The sequence below is a fragment of the Halichoeres trimaculatus genome, unplaced genomic scaffold (genome assembly GCF_033239565.1).
Source record: "Halichoeres trimaculatus isolate MK-OKI-2021-1 unplaced genomic scaffold, fHalTri1.1 fHalTri1_scaffold_7, whole genome shotgun sequence".
Taxonomy (NCBI): Eukaryota; Metazoa; Chordata; class Actinopteri; order Labriformes; family Labridae; genus Halichoeres; species Halichoeres trimaculatus.
Window position 1 is genome coordinate 15,950,470 of NW_027437185.1, and position 24,352 is coordinate 15,974,821.

Sequence of the window (24,352 nt, forward strand, 5' to 3'; positions counted from 1 at the left end):
CATTTATCATATCTAATAAATTTGCAAATGCTCAAAATGTAACAAAAAATAGAACATTAACCACTTCAGAGTTCATTAAAAAGTCTTCTAATGTGGCTTCACTTAAAGCCACATAAAAACTTACAGTAATCCTCACTTTTGACCTCATAGGGACCAGTCATGCATCATTGCCTGGAAACCCTGGTTAAAATGTGTAAGTGCTTTCCTTAGAGAGTTATAAGCTGGCTACAGGAAAAAGTAAATATAGTTCACACAGAGAAGCTGTTTTTCCTCAGTCCTACCACCAAACACCTTGTCCTTGGTTAGAGGTGCACAATGTTTCCATCTCAGGCTGCTGTGATGTGCGGAAATAAGAAACAGGCTGGTGACTCTGAGCCGACAGCATGAAAACAAAAGCCTGAGGATATAGACAATGTCCCCATCATTCAGTCCTCCTGGTACCAAATTGAATGCTTTGTTTCTTCCTCCCACAGCTAGTCTTTCAAAATATCTAAACAATTTTTCTCTTTACACCAAAAAAGGAAAAAGAAAAAGAAAAAAAGCAATTAGCAGCTGACATGTGGGGAAGGGTAATAATCATCAGACAAACACATACAAGTATCTAGCCTGTTGTGGCATTAGGAAAGTCCAGACCTAATCCCATGTCACAGCAGAATCAGCAGCTGATAGTCATTAAATCTGTGCCGCTTGATACAAAACATCCTTTTTTCAGCCAACTCATGGCTCTGACTACTCTCCCAAGGCCTTAAACCAGGGTAAACATCCCAGCAAGGTCTCTATATTTATATTTTAGAGAAGAGTTGTGCTGTAAACATAAGATTCAGTGTTAAAATGTAAAAAGATAGTCGTCATGGTTTATCTAACTTAAAAACCTTAAAGCTTTGTCTACATTCAAAATAACCAGCATGATGAACTGAAAAAGTCATTCTTTCAAGTGTTGTGGGGTTTTTTTCATCTAATTGATTTATGGACTTATTTTTAGCAATAAGTCCACTGATCCAATGATCATTTGGCACATAATGAAAAAAAAGCATTAGTGAAGTCAATCATGCTTGACCCAAAAACAACAACAAAAACAACAACAAATCACTATTTACTTTGGAAAAATCTTTTAAATCAAAAAGTAAAAACTACAGAAATTGTCCCACAGTTACTCAGACAACCAGTCTCTTTACCTGCCATGTTACGCACCAAACAGATTGGGAAAATCACTCCAGTGAAAACAGAGAAATTATTCAAAATGTGAAATGAATATCATTAGAAATCATAAACATCTGTTTCTACACCTTAAAACATTAAAACACATAAACAGCGACTCACCCACTCATTTCTGCTTGTCGGAGGAGCACTTTTTAAGGAAACGAGTGAACGGGGGGGAAGCAATTTCACTGAGACTTGGGGAAATTCCCACAACCTAGCAAAAAGGCCTGGTCTGATACTGTACACGCTCTGCCCTAACAGAACTCAGTGTGTGTCCAACTGTGTGGCCTGCTTTTCACTGAGGAATCCAACATGTGAAAACAATAATAAATCAATAATCATAATAATAGTAAATTCATTTATTTGCACATTTGATGGCAGTGCCCTTGCTACGCTGCACCTATTATTATAACTAGGAAGAGTGATAAAAGAGAGGAGGCCTGAAAAAACTGTACTGCACCATCAGTGCAGCCTTAAAGTCATGAGTGCAGCTGACCAAAAATACAAACTAACTTACAAAACCAAGCAGAAAAGTAGCATGTAGTACAGAACTGCATGTTGACGGCAATAATATCATCAAGACTGTAGTTTAAAAACAAGTCAAAAACTGGACCAACACCCATAACTCCATCCAAAGAGGTCACAGCTGTTTAATATCTGAAGTAAAGTTAACATCTGTTTAATTTATTCTGTACAAGATGTCCCGGTCAAAACACCACAGTGAAAACTTCCCCCTGTTCTCACAAAGGGAAATTCAAGAACAGTGTGTGCTTTCATATCAGCTGCATGATAACAAATCATCTCTTAATCTCTGGTTATTATCATAAAATAAAATGATTTCATGTTGGGTGTGCCACGAGTGTGACTGACAGGCTGACTGCTGCTGCTGCTGCAGCCTCTATTTGTTGCCTTGGATTTTGGCATACTGCAGGGGATTTCCTCGCCACATACATCTTTTCTTTTTTTTTTTTGTCTTTCCTCTTTTAACTCAAAGATGGCCTGACAACAGCTGCGCTCACACATACGAAATGGACCGAGACTCTGACAAGAGCAGAGGCAGCTGTCTTGTATTTTCTTTTCTGCACCAACAGGTCTGAGTGAGACAAAAGGCATGGGGTAAAAAGGGTCAAAACAGTTGGGTGCAAACAAAAAAAGTTGTTTTTAAACCATTTGGAAGGGAAAAAAAAGCCTGCAGGCTTACACTAGCAGTATCTTGTGACTGTCTATTATTCAAATTCTAACTTCGTTTCATTTTAACCCATTATATCACAATTACCATCACACCAATACCTGTCTTTATTCAAATTTGTGGTTGCTATTACTGACAATAACTTACGGCATTTTCAAAGTTTGTTGAAAACGAGAGGTACTGAATAGCAGAGGGAATTTCCTGATGTTATATGTTCTAGTTCCCATTCCGCTATTGTCAGTATCAACACTGTAAATCACTGAACTGTGAACTGAGCTGCCACATACACTCCAGCGCACCACCCAGTCTTCATACTGTAAAAAAAAAAATTGCTCACCAGGTTAATTCCTCTACATGAATTGAAATCAAATGTCACCATGTTTTGAAATGTTTGACGACTCCAGAATCAAGAGGAAAAGCAGTGTGTGTTTTTCATAGTTTTATTCAGGTATACTGTATATGACACCCTGAAATCACAGTCATCCATGGACAGCCTGAAGGTCTGAAGGCACTAGCTGACTTGCTAATTTTACAATATGCAGCACATGTGGAACACCATTCCACGTAAATGTGAACAATGCTTCTTACATATTTTACTCTGTAAAAAAAAAAAAGAAAACACCATCCTGACATGCAGGACTATCGGACATAAATCAGAAATGTAGCTGTGTGACCTTGGGAGGTCAAAGGTCAGAGGGTTTGGCTTAGGAGTGGCAGCAGTTTAAGGACACTGATGTTAGCTACTGACATTAACCACCACAGTTTCACTCTGGGATTGGACTAGTCTCAGGTTTGTTTTTTTGTGAGCTGAAGTCAGCAAACAGCTGCAGATGTGAAAAAGTCTAGTCCTCCCCTCCACAGAGTATGAGCAGAGTCTTGCGGTAGTCTCCTGAGGTGTCACCCTGGTGGATGATGGAAAACACAGAAGAAGAAGAAGAAGAAGAAGAAATTAGTGGGAAATTCTGTTTTTATCCTGTGCTGAAAGCTGCTCATCACCAAGGCAAGCCAAGGCAGCAGGGCTTATTTCTCCCTCTTTTAGCACAATCAACAAATAAAAAATAGTCTGTCCCTTTTCTGAGAGGATGTGGGTCTTTGGGACCCTAAAAATGTCACAAAATCAACAAAAATCAACAAGTGAACAAAAAGTGGAATTACCCTTCTGTGTAACTCAATCAGTTGACGCTTCTACATAAAGATTTTCATCTGTATAATCAGCAGCACAATGCTCTGTGACAATATCTTTTGAAGGATCACTTCCTCAATTTGAGATCTACGCTGGCTTGTTTTTTTTAGTCCCTGGTGAGTGTTAAATAAGAAGGCTCATTTTCTGGTCGGTTTTAATAAATTTAAGCAAAAAAAAAAAAAAAAAAACACCTTGGATTGGTTTAGTTTAATGTGAACAAAGTGAAAAAGGTGCAGGTTTGTTTAGTGTCAACAGTTTCAAACTAGTAGCATCTCTGGAGCCAGTGTTGCTGGTTGGTTTTCTGCACAAGAAAACTGTCTCATCTATGCCTCGGCAAAAAATGAACGACCTTGTTTGTAAAAAAAAAATCAAACATTTACTTTAAAAAAATTTAAACACAACTATGCTTTCTCCAGAATATGTTTAATGTACCTTATTTATACAGGATTCAAAGTGTTTCCTTGCTGGTCAGAACAACACAACCTTAGAAATGAATAATATACGCAGTTCTAAGTTTTGACCACTTCTGAAAGAAACAATAAATGGAAATCCTTAGTGTTGCATAATCTGACAATAGTGTTTGCAGAGCCAATCCAGGTGACCTTATTATCTTATTTGTATTGGTGTCATGGTGATTTCATCTGTGAGTTATTATAGAATTGCTCTTTGGTGCTTCCTGTCTCTGCGGCTGTTAGCCAATCACGCAGAAGATACAGAGGAAGCTAAGCATACGAGGGAAATTCCTAAACAGCTGTGTTAAAGCCACAAACCCAAAGTTCACCGCAGAGAGCTATAGATTACCCCCCCCCCCCCCCCCCCCTCCCCTCCCCACCCCTGTGCAGCAGCAGAAAAAAGGATGTGCTCAACAGATTAAGAGCATGAGAGAAAAAGCTCCACACAGACACACTGATCAGACAAGGACACGGCAAACCAAACAGGAGTGTTAGTGGACGAAGACTGCGACTTACGAGCATAGTTTCTACCTGGATGAATTCATGGAGAGAGGCATCGTGTGTTTCCTTGAACTCTTTGCGAATGTTGAAAAGGTCAATCTCACTACGGGACACCATGATGCGGATCAGGGCTCTGTCGTCTGTGCCAAGACCCTACACAGGAGATCAACAGATACTTTGATACCACATGCACCAAAAAAAAAGCAACCCTATCATTTGCTTCATGTGGCATCGAAAGGCCTTTGTGATGCTCTGCCATCCTCAGTGCACTAACCTTCATGGCTTTGTACAAACGGTCTGCAAAGTAGGAGGGCTGGTTCTTCACACTACGAACTGAAAATTAAAAAGAGGAAAAGAAAGAGCTTAGGTTGGGTCGTAGACATCCTGTTAACATCACAAAGACACTAAAAATAGATTATTAAAGATTCACTGTCAATACGTATTACCTATTGCATAAAAGGCATTCTTGACGTCTCCTGACATCTCCTTTTTGATTATCTGTTCAATGTCTTTGTTGGAGCATTTGACAAACTCCTGAAAAACTGTTGAATGAACAGTAAATACATTATTTAACACCTGGAGACATATCTTTTTTAGAGTCACACACACATATACACATAAGTATTTAAAAACTAGATGATCAGTTTGGTCTTGCTGAGTTGAGGTTTACCTTTCCTAAGATGGGGGAAACTTCTGACGCACAAAATACTCATGAACTTCATTTCCATGTCATCAGACTCTGCATTGCATGCATCAGCAAGTTCCTGATCATGGTAAACATTGGAAAAAAACAATAATTTGACCTCACTCTTTCATTTTAACACAGTAAGAAAAATTAACTGTGAATTTCACAGGTTAAATCACCTGAGCATCTGTCGAGGCTCTCTCCATGTCAGCAGGGCCCTCTTCTCTTGCACCCTGCACAGAGTCAGCAAAGCCTTACATTAACATAAACTTTGAAAAATCAGAAAAGTGTTTGTTTCTTTAATAAGTTGTGTGAGACTAGAAACTATGTGACAGCGTGGATGTTTTTATAATCTCCAATACAGTCAGCAGACAGACTGCAGTGAGTGGGCGTGTAAATTAAACACAGACCAAGTTCTCATGGAGATGAACTCTACCTGCACCAGAGAAACAAGAATGCGACAGAAGTGGCCCGATGTGTCTGACTGAATGGCTTCCTCCAGAGACTTCTTGTAGGCTGTGAAGTGTGGGTAAAACACAGTTTATGTTGAAACTTTTCAGAGCAAGGGAAAGAGATGTTAGGGGCTTTTTTTGTATCAACTCACCATCCTGATAAGCAGCGTTCATGGCTTGTATTTCCTCATTGCTCCTGGTGACAAGGATCTCAATCAGGGCATGTTCATCTGTCCCAGCACCCTGAGGAAAGGGAGGGTTTAAAGCACATATTTTTGTGTTTGTTTGTTTTTTGTTTTTTGTTGATTTTTTCTTTTTAATTTTCAGACACCTTTTTGTCTTTTCATTAATGCATTGCTTATATTTTACTAATCACATAAGGCCTCACCAAAAAGGGATGCCTGACGGTTAAATACAAGATATCCTGACATTTTGATGCCACTCAGTGGTCTTGTCCATTTAAGGTATGAAAAGCACGAGTCTGGTTTCTAAACAAGGAAGTTCAAACAGGATCTGAAGCGTTTTAAACGTCCAAACTACAACAGTATTGACCATAACAGACAGGAAAGGGTTTCAAATTTGCACTGTTTGGGATAAAATCATAGCACTTTGTACAGAATACACTGCATCATATCACATGATGTTATGTCGTACAATACTGTAGTATGTTGTATTGTGTCTTATAATGTACTATACATTACACAAAAACATTTTATAACTGTTTTGAATCTTGTTGAATTGTATAAACCACATTTTCCCAGGTAGAGAAAAAGAGGTAGGAAGAAAAAGAAGGTAAAGAAATGGACTGAACAAAGTACATTTGATCTATGGGCTTCCCCACACATGTACAGTAAATGTATCTGTTCACACTAAATGTGGCAGGATTAGAGAAGGGATTATATGGTTAAGTTTTGTACCTCCATTGCCTTCCTCATCATTTTGGCATCAAATTCTGCGGGGCTCAACATGAGCCCAATGATCAGCCTCTCCAAGTTCTTGGACAGTTCAGACTTGAGGTCTTTCATCAGATCCTGGGGACACATTTAAAACCACAAAATCATGAGCTCAAAAAGGTAAATAGCAAATGAGATGTTTAAAAAAATCCAGGGTGATACTGTGATTGTTTGTGTTAGTAATCAATTTCTCTCACCCTTCCCAGGAGAGATTTAAAGGCCTGTCTGATCTCTTGCCTCTGAGCATTGCTTCTCTGCGCAACAATGTCAATGATCGCATCTTCATCTGTTCCTGTAGGCAGTAAAAGATGATAACACTTTTATTTTTCAGTCTTTATTGAGGCAAAAGATTGCATGCTTTTAAGGGTCACATACCGAATCCCTTCATGGCTTTCCTCAGGGCCTGTGCATCAGCAGCAGCATCGAAGTTGGAGGCAGGACGGACTGTTGGTCTTAGCTACATAGGTGGGAAGACACAATTATAAATGTGAGACATAATATTAAAAACATACAGCAAAGACATTTCTGCTCCATTTGACCCGTGTTAAAATTAAATACAGGCGTAAACATCATTAAACACTGAACATGCAGGGGTCTGTAAAATATGCGAAAAGAGTTCACTCTGGATTGTGCAGCGAATGTCAAAACTCTATCAAACTGAGATATTTGATATTCATCTTATGACATATGAGGGGGAGAGTGGCCTTTCAAGGTTAAAGGTCAGGACATCACTAACAATGAAAAGGTGCGTAGGCTGAAAACAATTCGGCTTTAGAGAGTGTTAGTGAAAAAAGCTTTTGTTGTCCAAAATGCTGAGATATTTCTGACATTCACTCCTGAGACAAAGTGAGGCAAACAGAAGTTTGTGGAGCAAACTTCAACAGAAAACGATTTGTTTTTTTTTATGAATAGCATTCTGATCCTATCCACAGTAACACAAAGCCTTTCCTGTGCAGACAAAGCAGCCCTGTAATCACTTTTTCTAGTTACTGCAAGAAGCTGGTCATTGCAGGGTCAGCAGGTATTGAGGATGCATGCCACTGCTAGGCCTAACATGCAATGACACATCTAACACAGGAGCAGATGGGACCCAAACCTGGACTTTGGTCATGGCACTTAATTCCCACATCTTGTAGGCTATCTGAGCAGCTTCAGGAAAGAACTCGCCAGCTAAGCTGTAATGATCAGTTTGACAGAAGACAGCACACTCAGCAAAGCCAAAAGCATGAAACAGAACATTTCCAGGATTATAGATCTATAATTAAGTAGAAGCAGCTTTTTACCATCAGATAATCTCTAGATTGTGTCAGGATATTATATGTTTTCTCTCTGCTGCATCAATTTCTCATGATAGGCCTCACACAAAACGGCTTTCAGAAAACAGTAACTCTAGGCTTTACTGCCCTCTTCTGGTTGTTGATGTTGATTGCAGCCATACTGTAACTTACTCATCATCTCCTCCACACAGACTCAGCAGAGTCCTCTTGTAATCTCCTGATGTGTCATCCTGAAATGTTTGAATACAAACAGAATTAATCCAGCTTAAATGATTTCCAGGGAATATGTTATTATTACTGGAGTTTTACCAACCTTAATCATATTGTACAGTGACTTTTCATATGCTAAACGGAAGCACTCTCGAATGTCCAACATGTCTATTTCAGAGCGAGAAATCATGATCCTGATCAGAGTGTTGTCAGCTGTACCCAGACCCTGAAGTGACAGAGGGGACAAGCATGAAGGTTAGTCAATGTTAATCAATTCAAGCATCGTATCAAAAGTTACACTGCAACATGTGTATAAGTTACAAAGTCTGACTCAGAGTGTGTTTACCTTCATTGACTTGTAAAGGCGTTTGGCGAAGAACATGGGAACACTCCTAATGCACTGGACTTTGAGAAAAACCCAGAAGAAAGCCGTGTGTTATTATTCACACTGTGATTATGTGTCATAAATAAACTCTGTGTTAGTGTGTTTCTTACCAACAGCCAGCATGAGCCTCTCAAAGTCTCCAGACAGCTCGCTCTTTATGCTGTCTTCAATGGAGCACTCTGCGATCTTCTCGTAGGCATCGAAAACTACACAAAAAGACAAAAACATTAAAACATTAAAAGACAAAAACATTAAATCAATGATGTCTTTGTAGTGAGATACTCACTCTGTAAAAGCTGTAACAGAAACAGATAATCCCAAGAGGATTATTAATTCTGACAGCTTTGGCTATGAGTTCACTTAGGGTAAGACTCAAACACACACAAATGCACATGTTAAAACTCCCAAAAAGCTGAACTCTGCTTTCTGATAAGAGCTTAAATGCAAATAAAATACTGGCCTTGAACCAAACTGAACTAAGACTGAAAACTACCTAAATATCACCTGCAATACTAATGCTCTTAAGTATTACTGTTGGAAGCATGTTAGCATGCCTATGTTTGCTCAAAGCACCAGTGTGCCCAAGCATGAAAACCTTAACTGGGGTGCTACAATGATAAAAAAAAAATTGGTTGCCAGCTTTATTTTGTTATATAAATTTGCACTGGGCTGTATTTTGATCTGAGGCAGATCTCACCTCAGACAAAGCATAAAAAGATAATCTTACATAATATTCATGTCTTTCCATAATGACATCATCTCTATTGCAGGTCTGCATGTCTCTGACTGTGTTTAACAGGTTATAAGAAAGTGTTTGTGTTAGAGATAGAGCGATATGGATTTTTCCAGGCCGATACCGATTATTTGTAGTAAAGGAGTCCGATAACTGATATTTGAAGTTGATATTAATTTGCAGTCAAAGTGAAAATATTGGTGTCAAAATTTTGAACAATACAAACTCCAACACTTAACTGCATTCAAATACCTGTAAGCATGAGTTTATTAAACAGCTTCCAGGCTTAGCAGCATGTTTTATGAAGTTAAATGAAAACTTAGAAAAATAAATAGCTTAAGTTTTCTACAGTAAATAAAGTTTTCCAAAGTTTCAATGTAACTGCAATAACTGTAGTAACTGCACTGCTGATTGGCTGTTTCCCAACCCATGGCTCTGCTTGTAACCAATCAGATGATACTGTGAGTGGGACAGTACTGGGGACTGATTAGTGACTGCAGAAAGCGGAGCGGCTGCATCAGAGCTGCAATAATGCAGTTTAAAATTTGTTTCTTATCAACCGTCGGATTAAAAAAAAGGCAGATGCCGATATGCCTCAAAATGCCAAATATCGGCCCCGATAATCGGCTGGGCCGATAATCAATCTATCCCTAGTTTGTGTATACAATCTAGTAACAGCTCATTGCCTCTCAGTTGAACTCTTGCTCCATCTTTAATGTTTGATGAGCTCCTGTGAGACTCGCTGTCACATGAGGGATGTGTGGATGCCTCTCTACTGTGTTAATTTCCCTGAGAGCTGTTCTCACCCATGCGAAGGTGGGTCACACTGCGGTTTCCCAGGATCATGATGAATTTGGCCTCATCCGTCCCCCACTGCTCTTCTCCTGCTGCAAAGAGGTCCTACACAGAGTTAGGAAAACAAGAGGTAACGACTCAGAAATAGAGACTGTGAACACGTTGTCCTACATCGAGCTTGTAGCACCACCATACCTGATGAGAGTACAGCTCTAGAGCTGTTAGCACGGGCAGAGACAGTCTTATTGATAGATGATAGTTTCAGATATTTTATGGAGAATGTCATGATAATTACAGCACCGTACAGAAATAAAGCCATTCCAGTGTCACCCTAATATAACTTAAATAGTTTAACTGCACAAACAAAGCAGAGACAACTCCAGTCAACACCATAAAAGGTAAATGAGCCCACTGTCATGCAGCACTTTTTCACTGGAGATAAAATATTTAATTTCTCACTTGTGCATCCTGCTCCACCAGGTCTGCATCCACGACCCCCGACTCATCTCTGGTCCCCTGAAACCATCAAAATCAAATAGCACAATCTCAGTCAGTGGGTCAAAGAGTGGTTGACTAACCAGGCACTGTGTGGTTCACTATTTCATTATTGTCAGTATTTTCCGTTCCTCATGGAAATTACCTGAAGTAAAACAATTAACATCTTCTTAAAGTGACCTGAAGTGTCGGCAATCACATCTTCTTCAATGTCGCTACCATAAGCTGAGGAAACAGAAGAGTAGACGTTGAGAGAGGTCAGAATAATAAATGAAATGTGATCTTTTTAATAAGTCTTACCATCCTTGTAAGCTGCAACCAGGTCATGAATCTGTTTGTTGTTTCTGGATGCCATGACTTCAATAAGGCACCTTTCATTAGTTCCAACTCCCTTAAAACAGAGCATTACAGTAAGTGTCAAACAGCTTCTTCACTAAGTGTGGTCAGAGATATGTAAAGACTCATACTTTGAGGGTTAATGGCTTACTTTGACTGCATCGTGGATTTCTTTGGCATCATGGTAGGCTGGTGTCCTCATCAGACTGACAATGAGACGCTCAAACTTGCCTGTCAGCTCGTACTTTAGATCCTCAATCAGGTCCTGGTGAATTAACAAAAATGATGATGTTAAAGCAACTGTTTCACAGATTTCAGCAAACAAAAATCAAAGATGTACCTTTCCAAAGCTGCACTTGTATGCAGAAATGACTTCCTGTCTTTGTGCATTACTTCTTGAGGTGACCAGATCCAAAATGGCTTCTTTGTCACTGCCTGAGAAACAGAAAACATTTTCAACCACCTTTATCTGAGTTACAGAAACTGATCTCAGACTGCTTTGATGTCCAAGCTGATGTGTTTAACTGTGATTGTTGTGTCAACAGGTTCAGTCAGTGAAGCACTTACCAATGCCTTTCATAGCATTGTAAAGGGTCTCAGCGTCAGCTGCAGGATCAAAGTCCGGAGCATCTGTTATTGTGCCTCTAAACACCTGAAGAAACAAATATTGTGAAAAACTTCACTAAAGGTACTGAATAAAAGTACAGCTAGGATGTTGAGTTATCAAGAATCAGGTGTATTTAAAATATGATAACTAATAACATTTGAGATTTTAGGGGGAAATGTGTCCCTCTGTCAGCGTTTTTCATGTTGGACAGCTGGATGCAGACAGCTACAACTTAAGGAGGAATGAAACTTGCAACAATAATAAAACAAAGACACAAAATACCCAAAAAATTGCCTTCACAGCCAGGGGAATCAATAACACACAATGTAAAGAAAAATATGGCAATTTCTGGCACAACACAGCTCTTTCCTTCTTGCTTTTTGCTCTTAGATAGCAGCATTTCCAAACCTGTTTGACTGACTGTCTTCCAAAATTTAGCGCATCTTCGTTGACTTTGTAGATACAGAGCTAACAGACTGGTGATAATGAGTTATTTCTGCTAAACAATGGCACAGTGCTGCTGTCACCCTGACAGACTGACTGTATCTAATGTTTTCTCCTTCAAAATCAGAACAAAGCTTCAACATCCCTCAAAAGAATCAGCTTGTAAGTTGATAAGGAGATTTAATGTAAACCTTTCCAACAAGGAGTCCCGAGGCCTGGACTCACATGACACTCTGGTCTTTCTAACAGTGGACTGGCTTGACCTGCAGTCCTTTTCAGCGTGTGGGCAGCAGACTGTGTAAAAGTGGCGGTGACGGGAACACAGGGAGAGAAGGAGAAGCAAGTCTGCGATTACAGCAGCTGACTGCCTGCACCTGTCTCACCGCCCAGCAGAGCAGACAAAATCCTGCTGTGTGTGTGTTCCTGTGTGTGTGTTCCTGTGTGATCAGCATTTGGTGGGACTGTGGGTTTGTATGAGCAGCAGGGGGTCAGGTTGCACACAAAGTAGCACCCTTTACAGGGGTCTGTCATACCACAGAGAATACCAACTCACTCGACTTGGCACAGAACAAAGTTTCAAGGCACGAGCTTCGACATTAAGTAAAACAAGCAACAATGCTTTCATACTGAAGCTCAAAGTGCAGCTGCTGCATTGAGACAGTCAGCCAAATGCTTTCTCCACCCTGCAGAGGGGCCACTGCACATGCTCAGATCGTCCTCTCCTCACAGAGACACATCTCTCTTCACGACAGCTGGAGAGCTTCACACACATAGCAACAAGGCCACAAATACAGGCCTCTAGCAACAGGCCTACAGCTGAAGTAATTCACATTTCTAATGTTTGCATGGAAGTTTTAATATCTATTTACTGGTATAAGTGATATTTCTTCCTTATGACGCGGTACATGATTCATCTGTTCAAGTTTGTGTCTCATCTCAGGTAAGAGAAGCAGGCACTGACGAGCAAACAGGACATTAACGTTGGACGTCTGCCACAAGCCTTACAAAGCCTTTGTTTTGGACAAATGCTGTTGAGTGTGTCTCTCAGATGTGAAGGCACCACAGGTAGCAATGACACCCTACACTTGTGCCTTTATGATGTGGGATACTCGCATGACGGCAGGTGGCAGAAAAATGACCTTACCGTGTCCACACCTCATTCAGTGGCAGACAAAACCCTCCATGTTACAAAGACACCCAGCGGTATGATACAATCCACAACTCACCGCACTTACATAATGCAAGATGAAAAGTGTGCACTTACCATTTCTATATTTGGTCTTCTGTGTCAACACTGCAGAAATCAATAGTTTCAGGGCTGAAGGGAAAAGAGATAAAAATGCTGATGAAGGGATGGAGAACAGCACAGTCTGTCCTTGTGTTACAGAGAGACTGAAAATGATGATCTCTGATTTTCCTGAGTAAATCCAATCAGACAGGCTGTTCAGCTTACAGTCTGACAGCTCATCACCCGCAGGGACACTGTAAACAGCACAGGAAGAAGAACACAGACACCTTTCTTTTGGACTTACTTTCACCTTAATGTCATGCAGCTGAGTGGATTAAGCATTAACCCAATTTGCAGGAAAATTACTACATCACATTTTCCATTCACTGAGTTGTACTGCAGCCATGAAGTAAAACACACAGAGGCCAAGTTAAAACTGCATTTAACCTCACCTGACTGCCTTTATTTATAGTTGCAGGGCAATGCAACACATTTTTCTGCATATAAAATAAAACTGAAAGTAAATGTTGACTTTTATTAGCTCAGCTCATCCAAAGAAGTTTAAAAAAAAAAAAAAAAAAAAAAAAAAAAAAACAGCCAGGTTTTCACAAGCTGTACTGTTTGTTTAAGACAGGAGTAGAGCTCTCCCAAAATAGCCTGCACAGTTTAACTTAATGTCAGAATCAAGGTCTGGTGTAGGGGGACCAGGCCTCTGAGAACAGTTTACTGAGCCACACCCTTCTCTGTACCCCACCACACCGTCTTAACTCTTAGGGTTTTATATATATCCATCATTGGATTAACTTTACTCTTTGTTCTTGAGCAGACAAAGACTGATAAACTGCAGACTACACAGTTTCTAATCTATATGACTCAATAACAACTGTTTTCCAGGACTGTGCAGCTCACCGATGCAGTTCACCGGCTCATTTATTGATGACGCATCATCAAACTTCTCGTCTCCAAATGAAAGATGACGGTTTACCTCCTCTCTGCAGGCAGTCTGCCGTGTTCCTTCAAGATGGTCCGGTCCCGCTGTCTCCGCTTCACTTTCCCCTCTCACTCGCTCCGTGTGCCGGTCTGCGTGTCTTCTCCGGTCAGACTCAGGCCGTCCCGTTACGTGTCCTCTGTGACGCAATGACTGCGGTGCTCTCGCGCCCAACTTCTCCACAAGCGCGTGTGTGGGGAGACCCTGAATATAGCGGAGCAATGTCTTACAGTAAAGCACGCGAGCAGGGAACAAGAAGTCCTGGACTAAACCTGTCGGTACTCAGAATGAGATATCTATATGACGCTTTTATTGATTGATTTTTGAAGTTTGTAAGAAACCAGCTAACATAACTTAGAGGGTCGAGTTTGTCGGAATTTTCAGAAACTTTCATGTGGTCTGTAGAGGGGGGTGCTGACACTGATGTGCTGCTCTATTTCTGTCCTGTCAAACGTCTCTTCCAGTAAGAGGGGGAGAGGGGAAAGAGAAAGCAACATAGTTCAGGGGAGGGGGGGGTCATATCAGCATTGTGGACTACAAAGAGAAGAATTTGATTCAAAGGCTAAAACAAGAGCTCATACCTTCCCATAAACTCTAGATAGTAGAGCCAACAACATCGATACAAACTTGTTTCATGTGAAACTACGACATTACCTCCCACATAGTTTAATTTTAATGATGTCTTTGCAGAGACTTTTGTGTTACTGCTGTGATACTATCAAATATATTTCAGGGGGGTAGAGATGATAGGAGAGCTGAGAGTTTACAGGCAGTGAGCAGCCAAACATAGCAAAGTTATGACTCACTTTCTGAATGAAACTGACTATGGTGTCTTTGGCTTCAGTTGTGAATTTGGGTTGGTGTTCCCCTGAGGTAGCAGGATTCCAGTTTAACCATAGACCCATTAAGATCAGCCCCTTGAGAGCACAAGTTACAAACACTATCAATAGAAAAAGGTCGTTCGACTTTTCTCTCTTATTTTTTACATCTTTGCTTGATAAAGTTTTGCTCCTTAGAGGGGCCATATAAGGTGAACAGAGATGGAGCAGAAAGCGACCTAAATGCTGTATACTGCCCCCTTCTGTTTGCAGAGTGTATTGCAAACTGATCACAAGGACTTGACCTGCTCCTATGAACTCAGTAACATCAGACTTAGTGTGTTGACTGGAATATCTCTTGACTTTATGATTCATGTTTGAATCAAATTTTTTATTAACATTCATTAATTCCCAATGTTGTTATTTTTCCTATTTCATTATATACTCTTTTATCATAACCTGTAAGATTTATTTTTACCACCGCAAAGATTTTGGAAACTTTGTGTATTTATGACTCATTTTAAACTTGAGTTTCCTTGGCTTTTAACCAGATCAGTTCAAGCCCCAAAACTAGGCAACATTCCTCAAAATCCATTTTACAATTTCACGAATCTAAATTATGGAATGAAAATTGTGAAAACAACACAACAAACTTAAGCAGGCACAAAAGCATTTTTGACATTCTGAATGGGATTTGCAGCTCTCGGTTCTCACCCTTTGCCTTCGTTACAATAATGAGCACATTATGATCCAAACTGGTGTGGAGTGAGAAAGGCTACTTTGTGAGTAATTCCAATGAGTGGGAGGGTCACACAGGCCAGGCTTGTATATATCACAGCACAAGTCATGTTTCCTTCATCAGAGTCAACAGCGCGGATATTTTTGCATCATCCTGTTGTTTTCTGCCCACTGACACCTGTCACTCCTCGAGGGACTGAAGGCAAGGTAAAGAAAATTGGGGATCTACTAAAAAAGGACCATTGTGTCTTGTGTAAATTATTGACATTTACTTTTACAGACATCTGTATGTTACTGCCAGACAACACTGCATCTGTAAAGTGGGTTGAAATACACAGCAAAAAGCTACAAATAACATCTGGACGTGATCATGAGTCTCGCTCTTAACCAGACAAACTACTGATCATGGAACGTGTTTGCAGTAGCTGTTGTTTAGGTAGCTATAATCCCATTTTAGCACTGTAAACACTATCTTAATCAGTTTCATCTAAAGATAGAGAGATTGAGCTTCAAGTTTGGTCAAAGGTACTCTGAGCGACCATACTCGCCTCCTGCCTGCTGCTACCTGCTGCTGTACATGCCAGGAGGGATTAAGAGCACTGAAATCCGCTGATTGAAAATGTGAATGAGAAATCTACTCCTTAAAAAGAGTGAGGTCTGCAGCCTGCCACATTCAGGAGCCATGAAGGCTTCTTTGTTCGCTTGTGTTTCATTAACTCACAGAGCCACAGCTCCTGTAGGCCCACACCGCCAGGTAGGAAGGACAGATTCAAGCATGGGAGCATGAAAATACCTCTAGCTGCAGCCATGAAGTAACGCGCTGATTTTAAAGAAAAACTTGAAACCCCATGAGATATCACATTATAGTTTGGAGGCAATCTCTAAAACTCAACTACTCTGCTAACTTTTATAACAAACCTGTTTCCAATGTCAGACGGTGGAAATGAAGTCAAAGTTTTTGAACTTTAAGGAACTCAAGGTTTCAAAGTTCCTATAATGTAATAATTCTTCATTTTTCACGTTTGCAAGTTATTTAACAAACTGAAAGTAAGGTTGATGCTTCCACATAAAATACAAAAGCAAATATGACCTTCAGAGACAAGAAAAATGATTTATACAGGATGTTTTTTAGTGCTTGACCCAGTGATCAGAGTGAGGTGTCAGCTTTTAGGAGTCCAGTAAAATGTTTTTTGTTATAGGGTCCAAAATCCCTGGTGGTACCCTTTCTTACACTACATGGATAAGGCACCTTAAGTCATATTCACATGTTTTGTGTATAAAATTTCACCAAAGGAAAGTCATGTGTGTCAAATTCTGTGTTCTGTTGTCATTTTTTTTAATGATGTAATGACATGTAGGATACTGAGATCTTAGGTTGTGAATAAATCATTTCTTTATAAATAACATCCTTTCCAAACTTTTGCTGCTTTAAATATCCTTTCAAAATGCTCGGACTCTTCAATCAAACCTTTAATTTGAACTTTTATCAGCTTTTATTTCAGTACTGCCTGATCAAACAGCCCTGAACGAGTCAGTAACAAGGGATTATCTGACACGATGCTGGTCTGATAAGGTAAGAAAACTGCTCTGATAACAAAAGAAAACACTTTATTAAAACAGATAAAAATCTATTTATATATACTTATTGTTATACTTCCATAGCGACAAAAAATGACATAACCTTGTGCACTCATCAGACATGATTAAGGAAGTGGTTGTGGTGGGTGGGGGGTGTGTGTGTCACTGGAGGTGGAGTAAAGTGCAGAATGATGGTTGTTTTTGTGCTGTGGGTGGCAATGGAAACTTTCGACTTCAGCACTCTCATATCAGGTGGATGATAAAAAAGCGCGTGCGTAAAAGATTAATCTGATGTAAGCCAATGACTGGTCTTATTTATCTCTCCTCAGTACACCTGTGAGAGAGGAAACCACACTGCAAAGGTGAGTGATTTTAGCCTGATCTTATCTTTTAACTAATTTGAGTTATACTGAAGACTTTTTAACTTTTAATAGCTAAGTTTGTCCAAGTCTTTTGGTAATCTGTTGGCTTAATGGGCAAATTTCTAAAAAATACAAACAAAAAACTACTTACCTCTGTCATTATCGGGGCACTGTTTCACTGAACAGTTATCTATTCATTGTTCTTGGATGAGGAAATATTCTGCTGAAGCTGATCTGACAATTATTCACTGACAGGTTCATGGTCCCGCCCTCTCTTCCCCCTCCCCTCCTCTGCTCTCCTCACCCCTCACTCCTTCTTAACATCAACCTGGACTCCCACCTGTTCCTTTGTTCATAATCTCTCCAGCAGCATGGGTTTGGCAAAATTCCTTCTGGTGAGCATTTCTCGGAGGAAGCCCTTGGAGCCTGAGGGGGAGCAGTCCACTTTCAACCGATGCCTGACCACTCTGGACCTGGTGGCCCTCGGTGTGGGGAGCACCCTGGGGGCCGGCGTTTATGTCCTGTCTGGAGAGGTGGCTAGAGACACGGCTGGACCCAGCATCATGATTTCATTCTTCATAGCTGCTTTGGCGTCCATATTTGCCGGGTTATGCTATGCAGAGTTTGGGGCCAGGGTTCCTAAAACAGGCTCAGCTTACCTGTACAGCTATGTGACTGTTGGAGAGCTGCTGGCTTTCATCACCGGCTGGAATCTGCTGCTCTCCTACATTATTGGTAAGTGAGATAGACACTATTTAAAAAAAAAAAAAAAATAGGCTCATTGATTTCATTGATTAGGAAAATGAATGAAATTCGCTCTTGTGGGCCAAAAAAGTACAGTACTTTACTTTCACTGTGCTTTCCTCTTATGTAACATGTTTTTCTCAAAACAATAAAACCCATAAATGATCAACCATCTACGTGGGTCTTTAGTGACCTTTAGCTGCTTCAGAGGAAGCTCCTTGATGACTCGTTTAACAGTGAAATATTGAGCTTGGAGGTTTTTTTTCTCTTAATTCTTTGTTAAATTCTTACTTTTTTCTTTTTTTCTTGGTTAAAAGCCCATAAAATTCCATAAACCAGGGTTGAGATTAAAACTGTCAGCATCATAAAGTATGATAGTCTCAGGAGAGATTGTAATGCCCCTGTATTTTCTGTTTATGGCTGCTGTTAAGTGGTGACTAAGGGTGATAAGGTTGTTGCATCTATCTCTGATTATCTCCTCAGGGACATCTAGCGTTGCAATTGCTTGGAGTGGCACTTTTGATGATCTCATTGGGGGTGTCATGTCCAAATTTTTTGCTGAAAATGTAGCCATGGACCTCCCCGGCTTGGCACCTTACCCAGACTTCTTTGCAGCTTTTCTGATCCTACTATTGTCAGGTAAAACTACAAAACAAGTGTTTTTATGGTGTTGACAGAAATGCATACAAAAACGTGTAACATTTACACTGTTTCTGTGAAGGTATTCTGGCTTTTGGAGTGGAGGAGTCAACTATGATCAACAAGATCTTTACAGCAATCAACATCTTGGTGCTGTTATTTGTGACCATCTCTGGGTTCGTCATGGGTGACATTGGCAACTGGCAGATCACTCAGGAGGAGCTGATCAATGCCACTGCAGAACTCAAGTAATGACAAAAAGCAGAATGACCCAATGAGCAGGAGATTAAATACAAGCAGAATATGTTCACAAAGTGATGCTTTAATGTAAAAAAGTTCTGCTCTCCCCCCTCTACAGTAACTTGACTTCCACTGTCAATGTGACCAGTGTTTATGGTGATGGTGGATTTTTTCCTTTTGGGTTCAATGGCACATTGGCTGGGGCTGCAACATGTTTCTATGCCTTTGTTGGATTTGACTGCATCGCTACAACAGGTCAGAGGACTCCTTTGAAATGTTGTTAGAACCAGACTATTGTGTGTTAATGATCCTGCATAAACCAGTGTTACATTTAATGCTCACTGTGAGATAAAATATACATAAACATTACCAAACTTAACAGTTTTTAGCAAAAGATTTTAGGTATGTGAACTTGGTCACAATGAATGCAATTAAGACTGCCAAGAGATAAATTCTTTCTAGTTCAGTTTGCCAAATGGCAAAAAGTAGCATATGATTACTGGGAAAACTGAAAGTTTTAATGTGGGATCTTTATTGTGATCACCACTTTAATTCTGACAGCCCTAGGTACAAGAATAATATATTTTCCTTTTCACAAAAAAGATTGTTTATTTCAGTCACAAGGTTGCCGGTGAAAAACTCATCAGAAAAATGACTTCAGAAGTTTTAATTTAGAGAAGAAACACTATATTTAAAGTACTAAAGGTAGGGTCTGCAGAAATTTTTGTTACTTGTTAGTAAACACAAATTCAAACTGGGCTCCTCCTCTTTGGCGCAGTGCCAGCAGCAGCACACACCCACTGCCTCTGACCATGACTACTTGAACATATTCACTAGCCAAGCAACCACCTGTAGCATTGTGTTTCAACATGAGAGACTCAAGAGCTGTGCAACTGACTTGGCATGTTAGCACAAGCTAATAACTGTGTTAATTGACAAATACCTGCTCAGTAGAAAGCCAGCTTGTGTCGCTCTTCATCCTGTGCTGTTACCCAAGTGCTAGAAAGCGAGTGAAAGTCAAGCCAAGCTTCACTCTTGTTAAGTAAAAAGTTTTATCTGTTTGGTGTTTCGTTCCACTTGAGTGTTTTTGCTACAGTCCACTATCATAGTCGCTCGGAATAGCTTCTTCCACTTGCTAATCAACATGCAAAGTCACTTGCGCACTGGGCATTCTGTGACTATCTGATGTAACCATGCTCATTTTCCGCCCAGAAATGTCCTGATACATCCAAACGTCAACATACAGGCTGAGGAGAGGGTATATTCTTAATATTGAACACACTACGCAAAGAGATAAAGCTGGATGATCAAGTGTATGAATGGGTGCCTCCCCTTGAAAATGAAAGGTCAAGGGTCAAAAGTAGCTTTATTGTCCCCACAGGGGAATTTGTTTGCAGCTGGAGATGGGCAAGACCAAACATCGAATAAATACTCACTGAAATACATATGTCACAAAACATGAAACATGATGAGGAGTGACCAATTACTTTATGGCTAAGTGGCTTTTGAGTGCCTCTTCCTTGAACATGTTCAAATAAAACACTGGTAAAGGACTAGATGAGGCATAGTCTATGATTATTTATTCATCTTACTGATGTTTTTTATGGGGAAATCAGTGCAAGTTTTCTAAAATGCATAGATAAATAAAATTAAATAAATAAAGGAGCTTAACAGCAGTATTTCTTTATCTTTTTACTTTACACAGGTGAGGAGGTGAAGAATCCTCAGAAGTCTATTCCCATTGGCATCGTGGTCTCTCTACTCATCTGTTTCCTGGCTTACTTTGCGGTGTCTGCTGGTCTCACGCTGATGATGCCTTATTACTTGCTTGATGAAAAAAGCCCCCTGCCTGTTGCCTTCGATTACGTCGGCTGGGGTCCTGCCAGATACGTTGTGGCTGTGGGATCACTGTGTGCTTTAACCACCAGGTATGGAACAACCATCACGAGTTTGAAATTTGTGAATCAGACTGAAATGTGTCTATAAGTGCTGACAAATAACTCCAAAAGGTCAAAATTTCAGTCATCAAACACTTTTCTTTATTACAAGAACTACCATAAACATTTGACAGCTACACCAGCCTTTGTTTACTTTCCTGGTTGTGACTTGCAAACGTTAAACTACATAGTTAAAGTAAACATTATCACAGCAGTCTAAATCCTGTTGAGCTAATCTTTCTGAGCAATTAGCATGGTGTTAGCATTCAGTTTTAGCTACGTGTTAGTCAAGTGGCAACTTCATGAGCTGAAAAAAACAGGCCAATGTGGAAGTGCAAAAACTTCAGCTCTTCAAGTGTCCACTTGAGACTGACCCCAGGAGCCAAGGAAAACAAAACAATGTTAAGATTGACATTTTGTTGGCATGTAATATACCTGTTTAAAGCCTGGTGTAAGAAATGGTTTTGGTTGCTGTTTGAAAAAATTAAGATAAGATATTAGAACACAAAAATATGGTTTTTCTCAGATTAGCCATGATAATAATCCTTCTCTCAGGTAAAAACATGTATTTTCTCCAGAACTGCTTTGACCAATCTTGTTTGTGTTTGCTCTTTCAGTCTTCTGGGCTCGATGTTCCCGATGCCCCGTGTGCTGTTTGCCATGGCAAGAGATGGCCTGCTTTTTAAACCCCTGACCAAAGTCACCTCCAAGGGCAGCCCTGCAATTGCCACAGTTTCATCAGGAGTTGTGGCAGGTAGATAAATAACCTGCATTTTCTGTTTTTAATGTTGATTGGTTAATGGACATGAAGACATTTCCCTCTCTGTCCTCTTCAGCGATCATGGCTGTGTTGTTTGACCTGGAGGCCTTGGTTGAAATGATGTCCATTGGAACTCTATTCGCCTATACACTGGTTGCAATATGCATCTTGATACTCAGGTAAATCTATCTCACTGGTTTTCAACCTCAGAACTCTAACTTCTGAGAAAAAGCTCTATTTATTTTATAACCTTTCACACTTCAGGTACCAAGAGCCTCCATCTGATCCAGATGACGATTTAAAAGTCATTGAATCAAAGAAGTTCAGCATCCTGAATCCTCCATCATTACCAAACTCAACCACCTCAAAGGCAGCAACACTTCTGACTGTGTTCTCTGGTGTGTACGGTTTACATTACTATGACCCTTGTTGCATTTCATTCTCATGCACCCTCTTTACCAATATCTACTTTTCCTTCCCTGCAGTTGCCTGTGTGGTTGCATTGTGCATCACTCTGACCCAAGCCATGGATGCTCTAGCTCAAGCGAAAGGATGGAGTGTGGCGATTGTCAGCATCTTTGCCCTCATTGTGTTGTTCAACACTTTCATGATCTGGAGGCAACCACAAAATCCCACCAAGGCATCGTTCATGGTGAGACTGTTCGACTTGTGTATTTGAGTTATGAGACATTAATGTTTTTTCAATGGTAAAATTTATCCTATCTTTCCCGTTTCCAGGTGCCTTTACTTCCTGCATTGCCTTTGGTCAGCACATTCATCAACATTTACCTGATGGTCCAGCTTGGCGCAGATACATGGTTACGATACGCCATTTGGATGTTAGTGGGTAAGATGGCATATCAGCTTGTGAAAATAAAGGTTTGAAACAAGATGAAAAGTGGATGATAACTCATGATCTCCTTTTTTTTGCAGGGCTAGTCATCTATTTTGGCTACGGACTACTTCACAGTGTCCAGAGAGGGCGTCTCAGAGCAGACCACAAGGACACACAAATTAACACAATCAGTGAAGTAACAGATACGAAAGTCATTCATGAGGAAAAGTTCTGAGCTGGATGATAGTTGAGAGAAATTATTGTGATGTTACAGTAAGTAACTGCTTTAAGTGTGTAACTACTGTTTGAAACCTGCTGGTGCTGATCTGTTTCTGCAGATGTACGGTGCTGAAAAGCAGAAACAGGGACACGCCCCTAACTTTTATTCCACAATGACACTATGATATGTTGGTGAAGTTGGTGACCCATCTCAATATTTTCATTGCCATATTAAATGATGCTGACCTTACCTTTGGACCTGTATTTGTTAATGCCAGAGTCAGGTCCCAGAGCCCGAAAGAGATAGTTTCCAAATAGTTCCTTCAAAGAAGCTAAGCTATGTGCTGCAGCAGACAGGGTTAAAACAAGCAGCCGTCTCCTGCATTGGGAAAAAAAAAAAAAGTCAATGCAGAAGTATATATGTAGTACAAAGACGCTTTATTAAAATGACCAAGTGTAAAGTGAAGTTAAACCTTTTTTACAGCTTAGTTCAATAAAATCAATAGACGTTTTCTTTTCTTTCTTTTTTTTTACAAACCGTAGACTGTATTAAGACTAAAGCCTGGTATGCAGTTGTATCAAATCTACGTCGTAACATATACCGTAGGCTCACATGGCTCTGTGCCTACTCAGAAGCCTCAGGTGAAGCCTGACATGCACCTCCTCAAATCCTGTGACTGGTCCAATTTGTGGCTGACTTCAGTCTAACAGCTGACCTGTGTTCAGGCTGAGTATTGCCACTGTGACACAGGTATTTGAATGCACAAGTATGCCAAAGACAACATCTGTTTCTATAGGACAGCTCAGGTGTAGAGTCATGAAGAAGTCTGAACCAAGCTTAAAGAGCTGGGCATCATTTTCATAAGTGGGGGCATACCCAAGTTGATAGGCATGATGACCGCTTGTTCTTAGGTTGATTGCGAGGCTGGGCTTCATACCGTCTAGTCTGAAACCCTTGGCTGGTGTCAGGTAGACTCTGTTCTTAACAACCTGTGGAAGAAACTAATGAAATTTCATACCTAAAACAACATTTTTTTGACTGAATGTACTCTTCATTTTTGGTTGTTTACACTGCTTTACCTTGACAGAAATAGCCCTTTGATTAGGGACTCTATAACTGCACAATAGTCCTCTGTTCCTCACTACAAACTCTGAGGTGTTCATTTGATTCTCCCATTAAAACAGTTTACATCTATGTTTGAAACAGATTAGGTCTACTTCCTGTCCGTGAATCACACAGTGCCAAGTGTATGTCTTTATGTCACTGTAAAATGTTTAAAGGTTATTGTAATTTATATTTGTAGCAAAGTGTGATTATGAAAAACATGAGTTGTTTTTGACTGTACTGAAGTATTTACACTTTAAATAC

The 24,352-nt window shown here is 40.1% G+C and overlaps 2 protein-coding genes across 3 annotated transcripts; one reads left to right on the plus strand and one right to left on the minus strand.

The window, feature by feature from the left end:
- Positions 1-2,815: 2,815 nt before the first annotated feature.
- On the minus strand, positions 2,816-14,397 carry anxa6 (annexin A6). Of its 2 annotated transcripts, none has more exons than XM_074674147.1 (25): positions 14,111-14,397; positions 13,162-13,215; positions 11,414-11,498; positions 11,187-11,281; positions 10,998-11,111; positions 10,811-10,901; positions 10,656-10,735; positions 10,475-10,531; positions 10,027-10,120; positions 8,598-8,693; positions 8,449-8,507; positions 8,206-8,328; positions 8,064-8,122; positions 7,712-7,790; positions 6,991-7,072; positions 6,813-6,907; positions 6,580-6,693; positions 5,815-5,905; positions 5,647-5,726; positions 5,390-5,443; positions 5,196-5,289; positions 4,972-5,067; positions 4,800-4,858; positions 4,541-4,678; positions 2,816-3,291 (listed from the first exon to the last, which is right to left on the minus strand). In XM_074674147.1, the coding sequence occupies exons 2-25, from the start codon at positions 13,162-13,164 to the stop codon at positions 3,232-3,234; spliced, it is 1,998 nt and encodes a 665-aa protein (XP_074530248.1). In that variant the 5' UTR covers positions 13,165-13,215; positions 14,111-14,397; the 3' UTR covers positions 2,816-3,231. The 2 variants fall into 2 exon arrangements, with proteins under 2 accessions (XP_074530248.1, XP_074530249.1); XM_074674148.1 differs by having other exon boundaries at positions 4,556-4,678; positions 14,111-14,396.
- Positions 14,398-15,799: 1,402 nt separating this feature from the next.
- LOC141793439 (cationic amino acid transporter 2) lies at positions 15,800-24,249 on the plus strand. The gene is made up of 14 exons (XM_074674152.1): positions 15,800-15,876; positions 17,160-17,242; positions 17,577-17,609; positions 17,980-18,344; positions 18,837-18,992; positions 19,075-19,240; positions 19,351-19,487; positions 20,938-21,160; positions 21,787-21,923; positions 22,006-22,108; positions 22,194-22,327; positions 22,415-22,581; positions 22,668-22,776; positions 22,863-24,249. The coding sequence occupies exons 4-14, from the start codon at positions 17,981-17,983 to the stop codon at positions 22,997-22,999; spliced, it is 1,833 nt and encodes a 610-aa protein (XP_074530253.1). The 5' UTR covers positions 15,800-15,876; positions 17,160-17,242; positions 17,577-17,609; position 17,980; the 3' UTR covers positions 23,000-24,249.
- The last annotated feature ends 103 nt before the right edge of the window (positions 24,250-24,352 follow it).

Coding starts and splice junctions, on each gene's coding strand:
- anxa6 (XM_074674147.1), bottom strand. Junction 11,112..11,186: donor ACAAGTGCAGCTTTGGAAAG/GTACATCTTTGA, acceptor TTAATTCACCAG/GACCTGATTGAGGATCTAAA. Junction 5,906..6,579: donor TGATGAGGAAGGCAATGGAG/GTACAAAACTTA, acceptor CCCTTTCCTCAG/GGTGCTGGGACAGATGAACA.
- LOC141793439 (XM_074674152.1), top strand. CDS start 17,981: ATGGGTTTGGCAAAATTCCTTCTGGTGAGCATTTCTCGGAGGAAGCCC. Junction 19,488..20,937: donor TGACTGCATCGCTACAACAG/GTCAGAGGACTC, acceptor TACTTTACACAG/GTGAGGAGGTGAAGAATCCT. Junction 22,328..22,414: donor ACTTCTGACTGTGTTCTCTG/GTGTGTACGGTT, acceptor CCTTCCCTGCAG/TTGCCTGTGTGGTTGCATTG.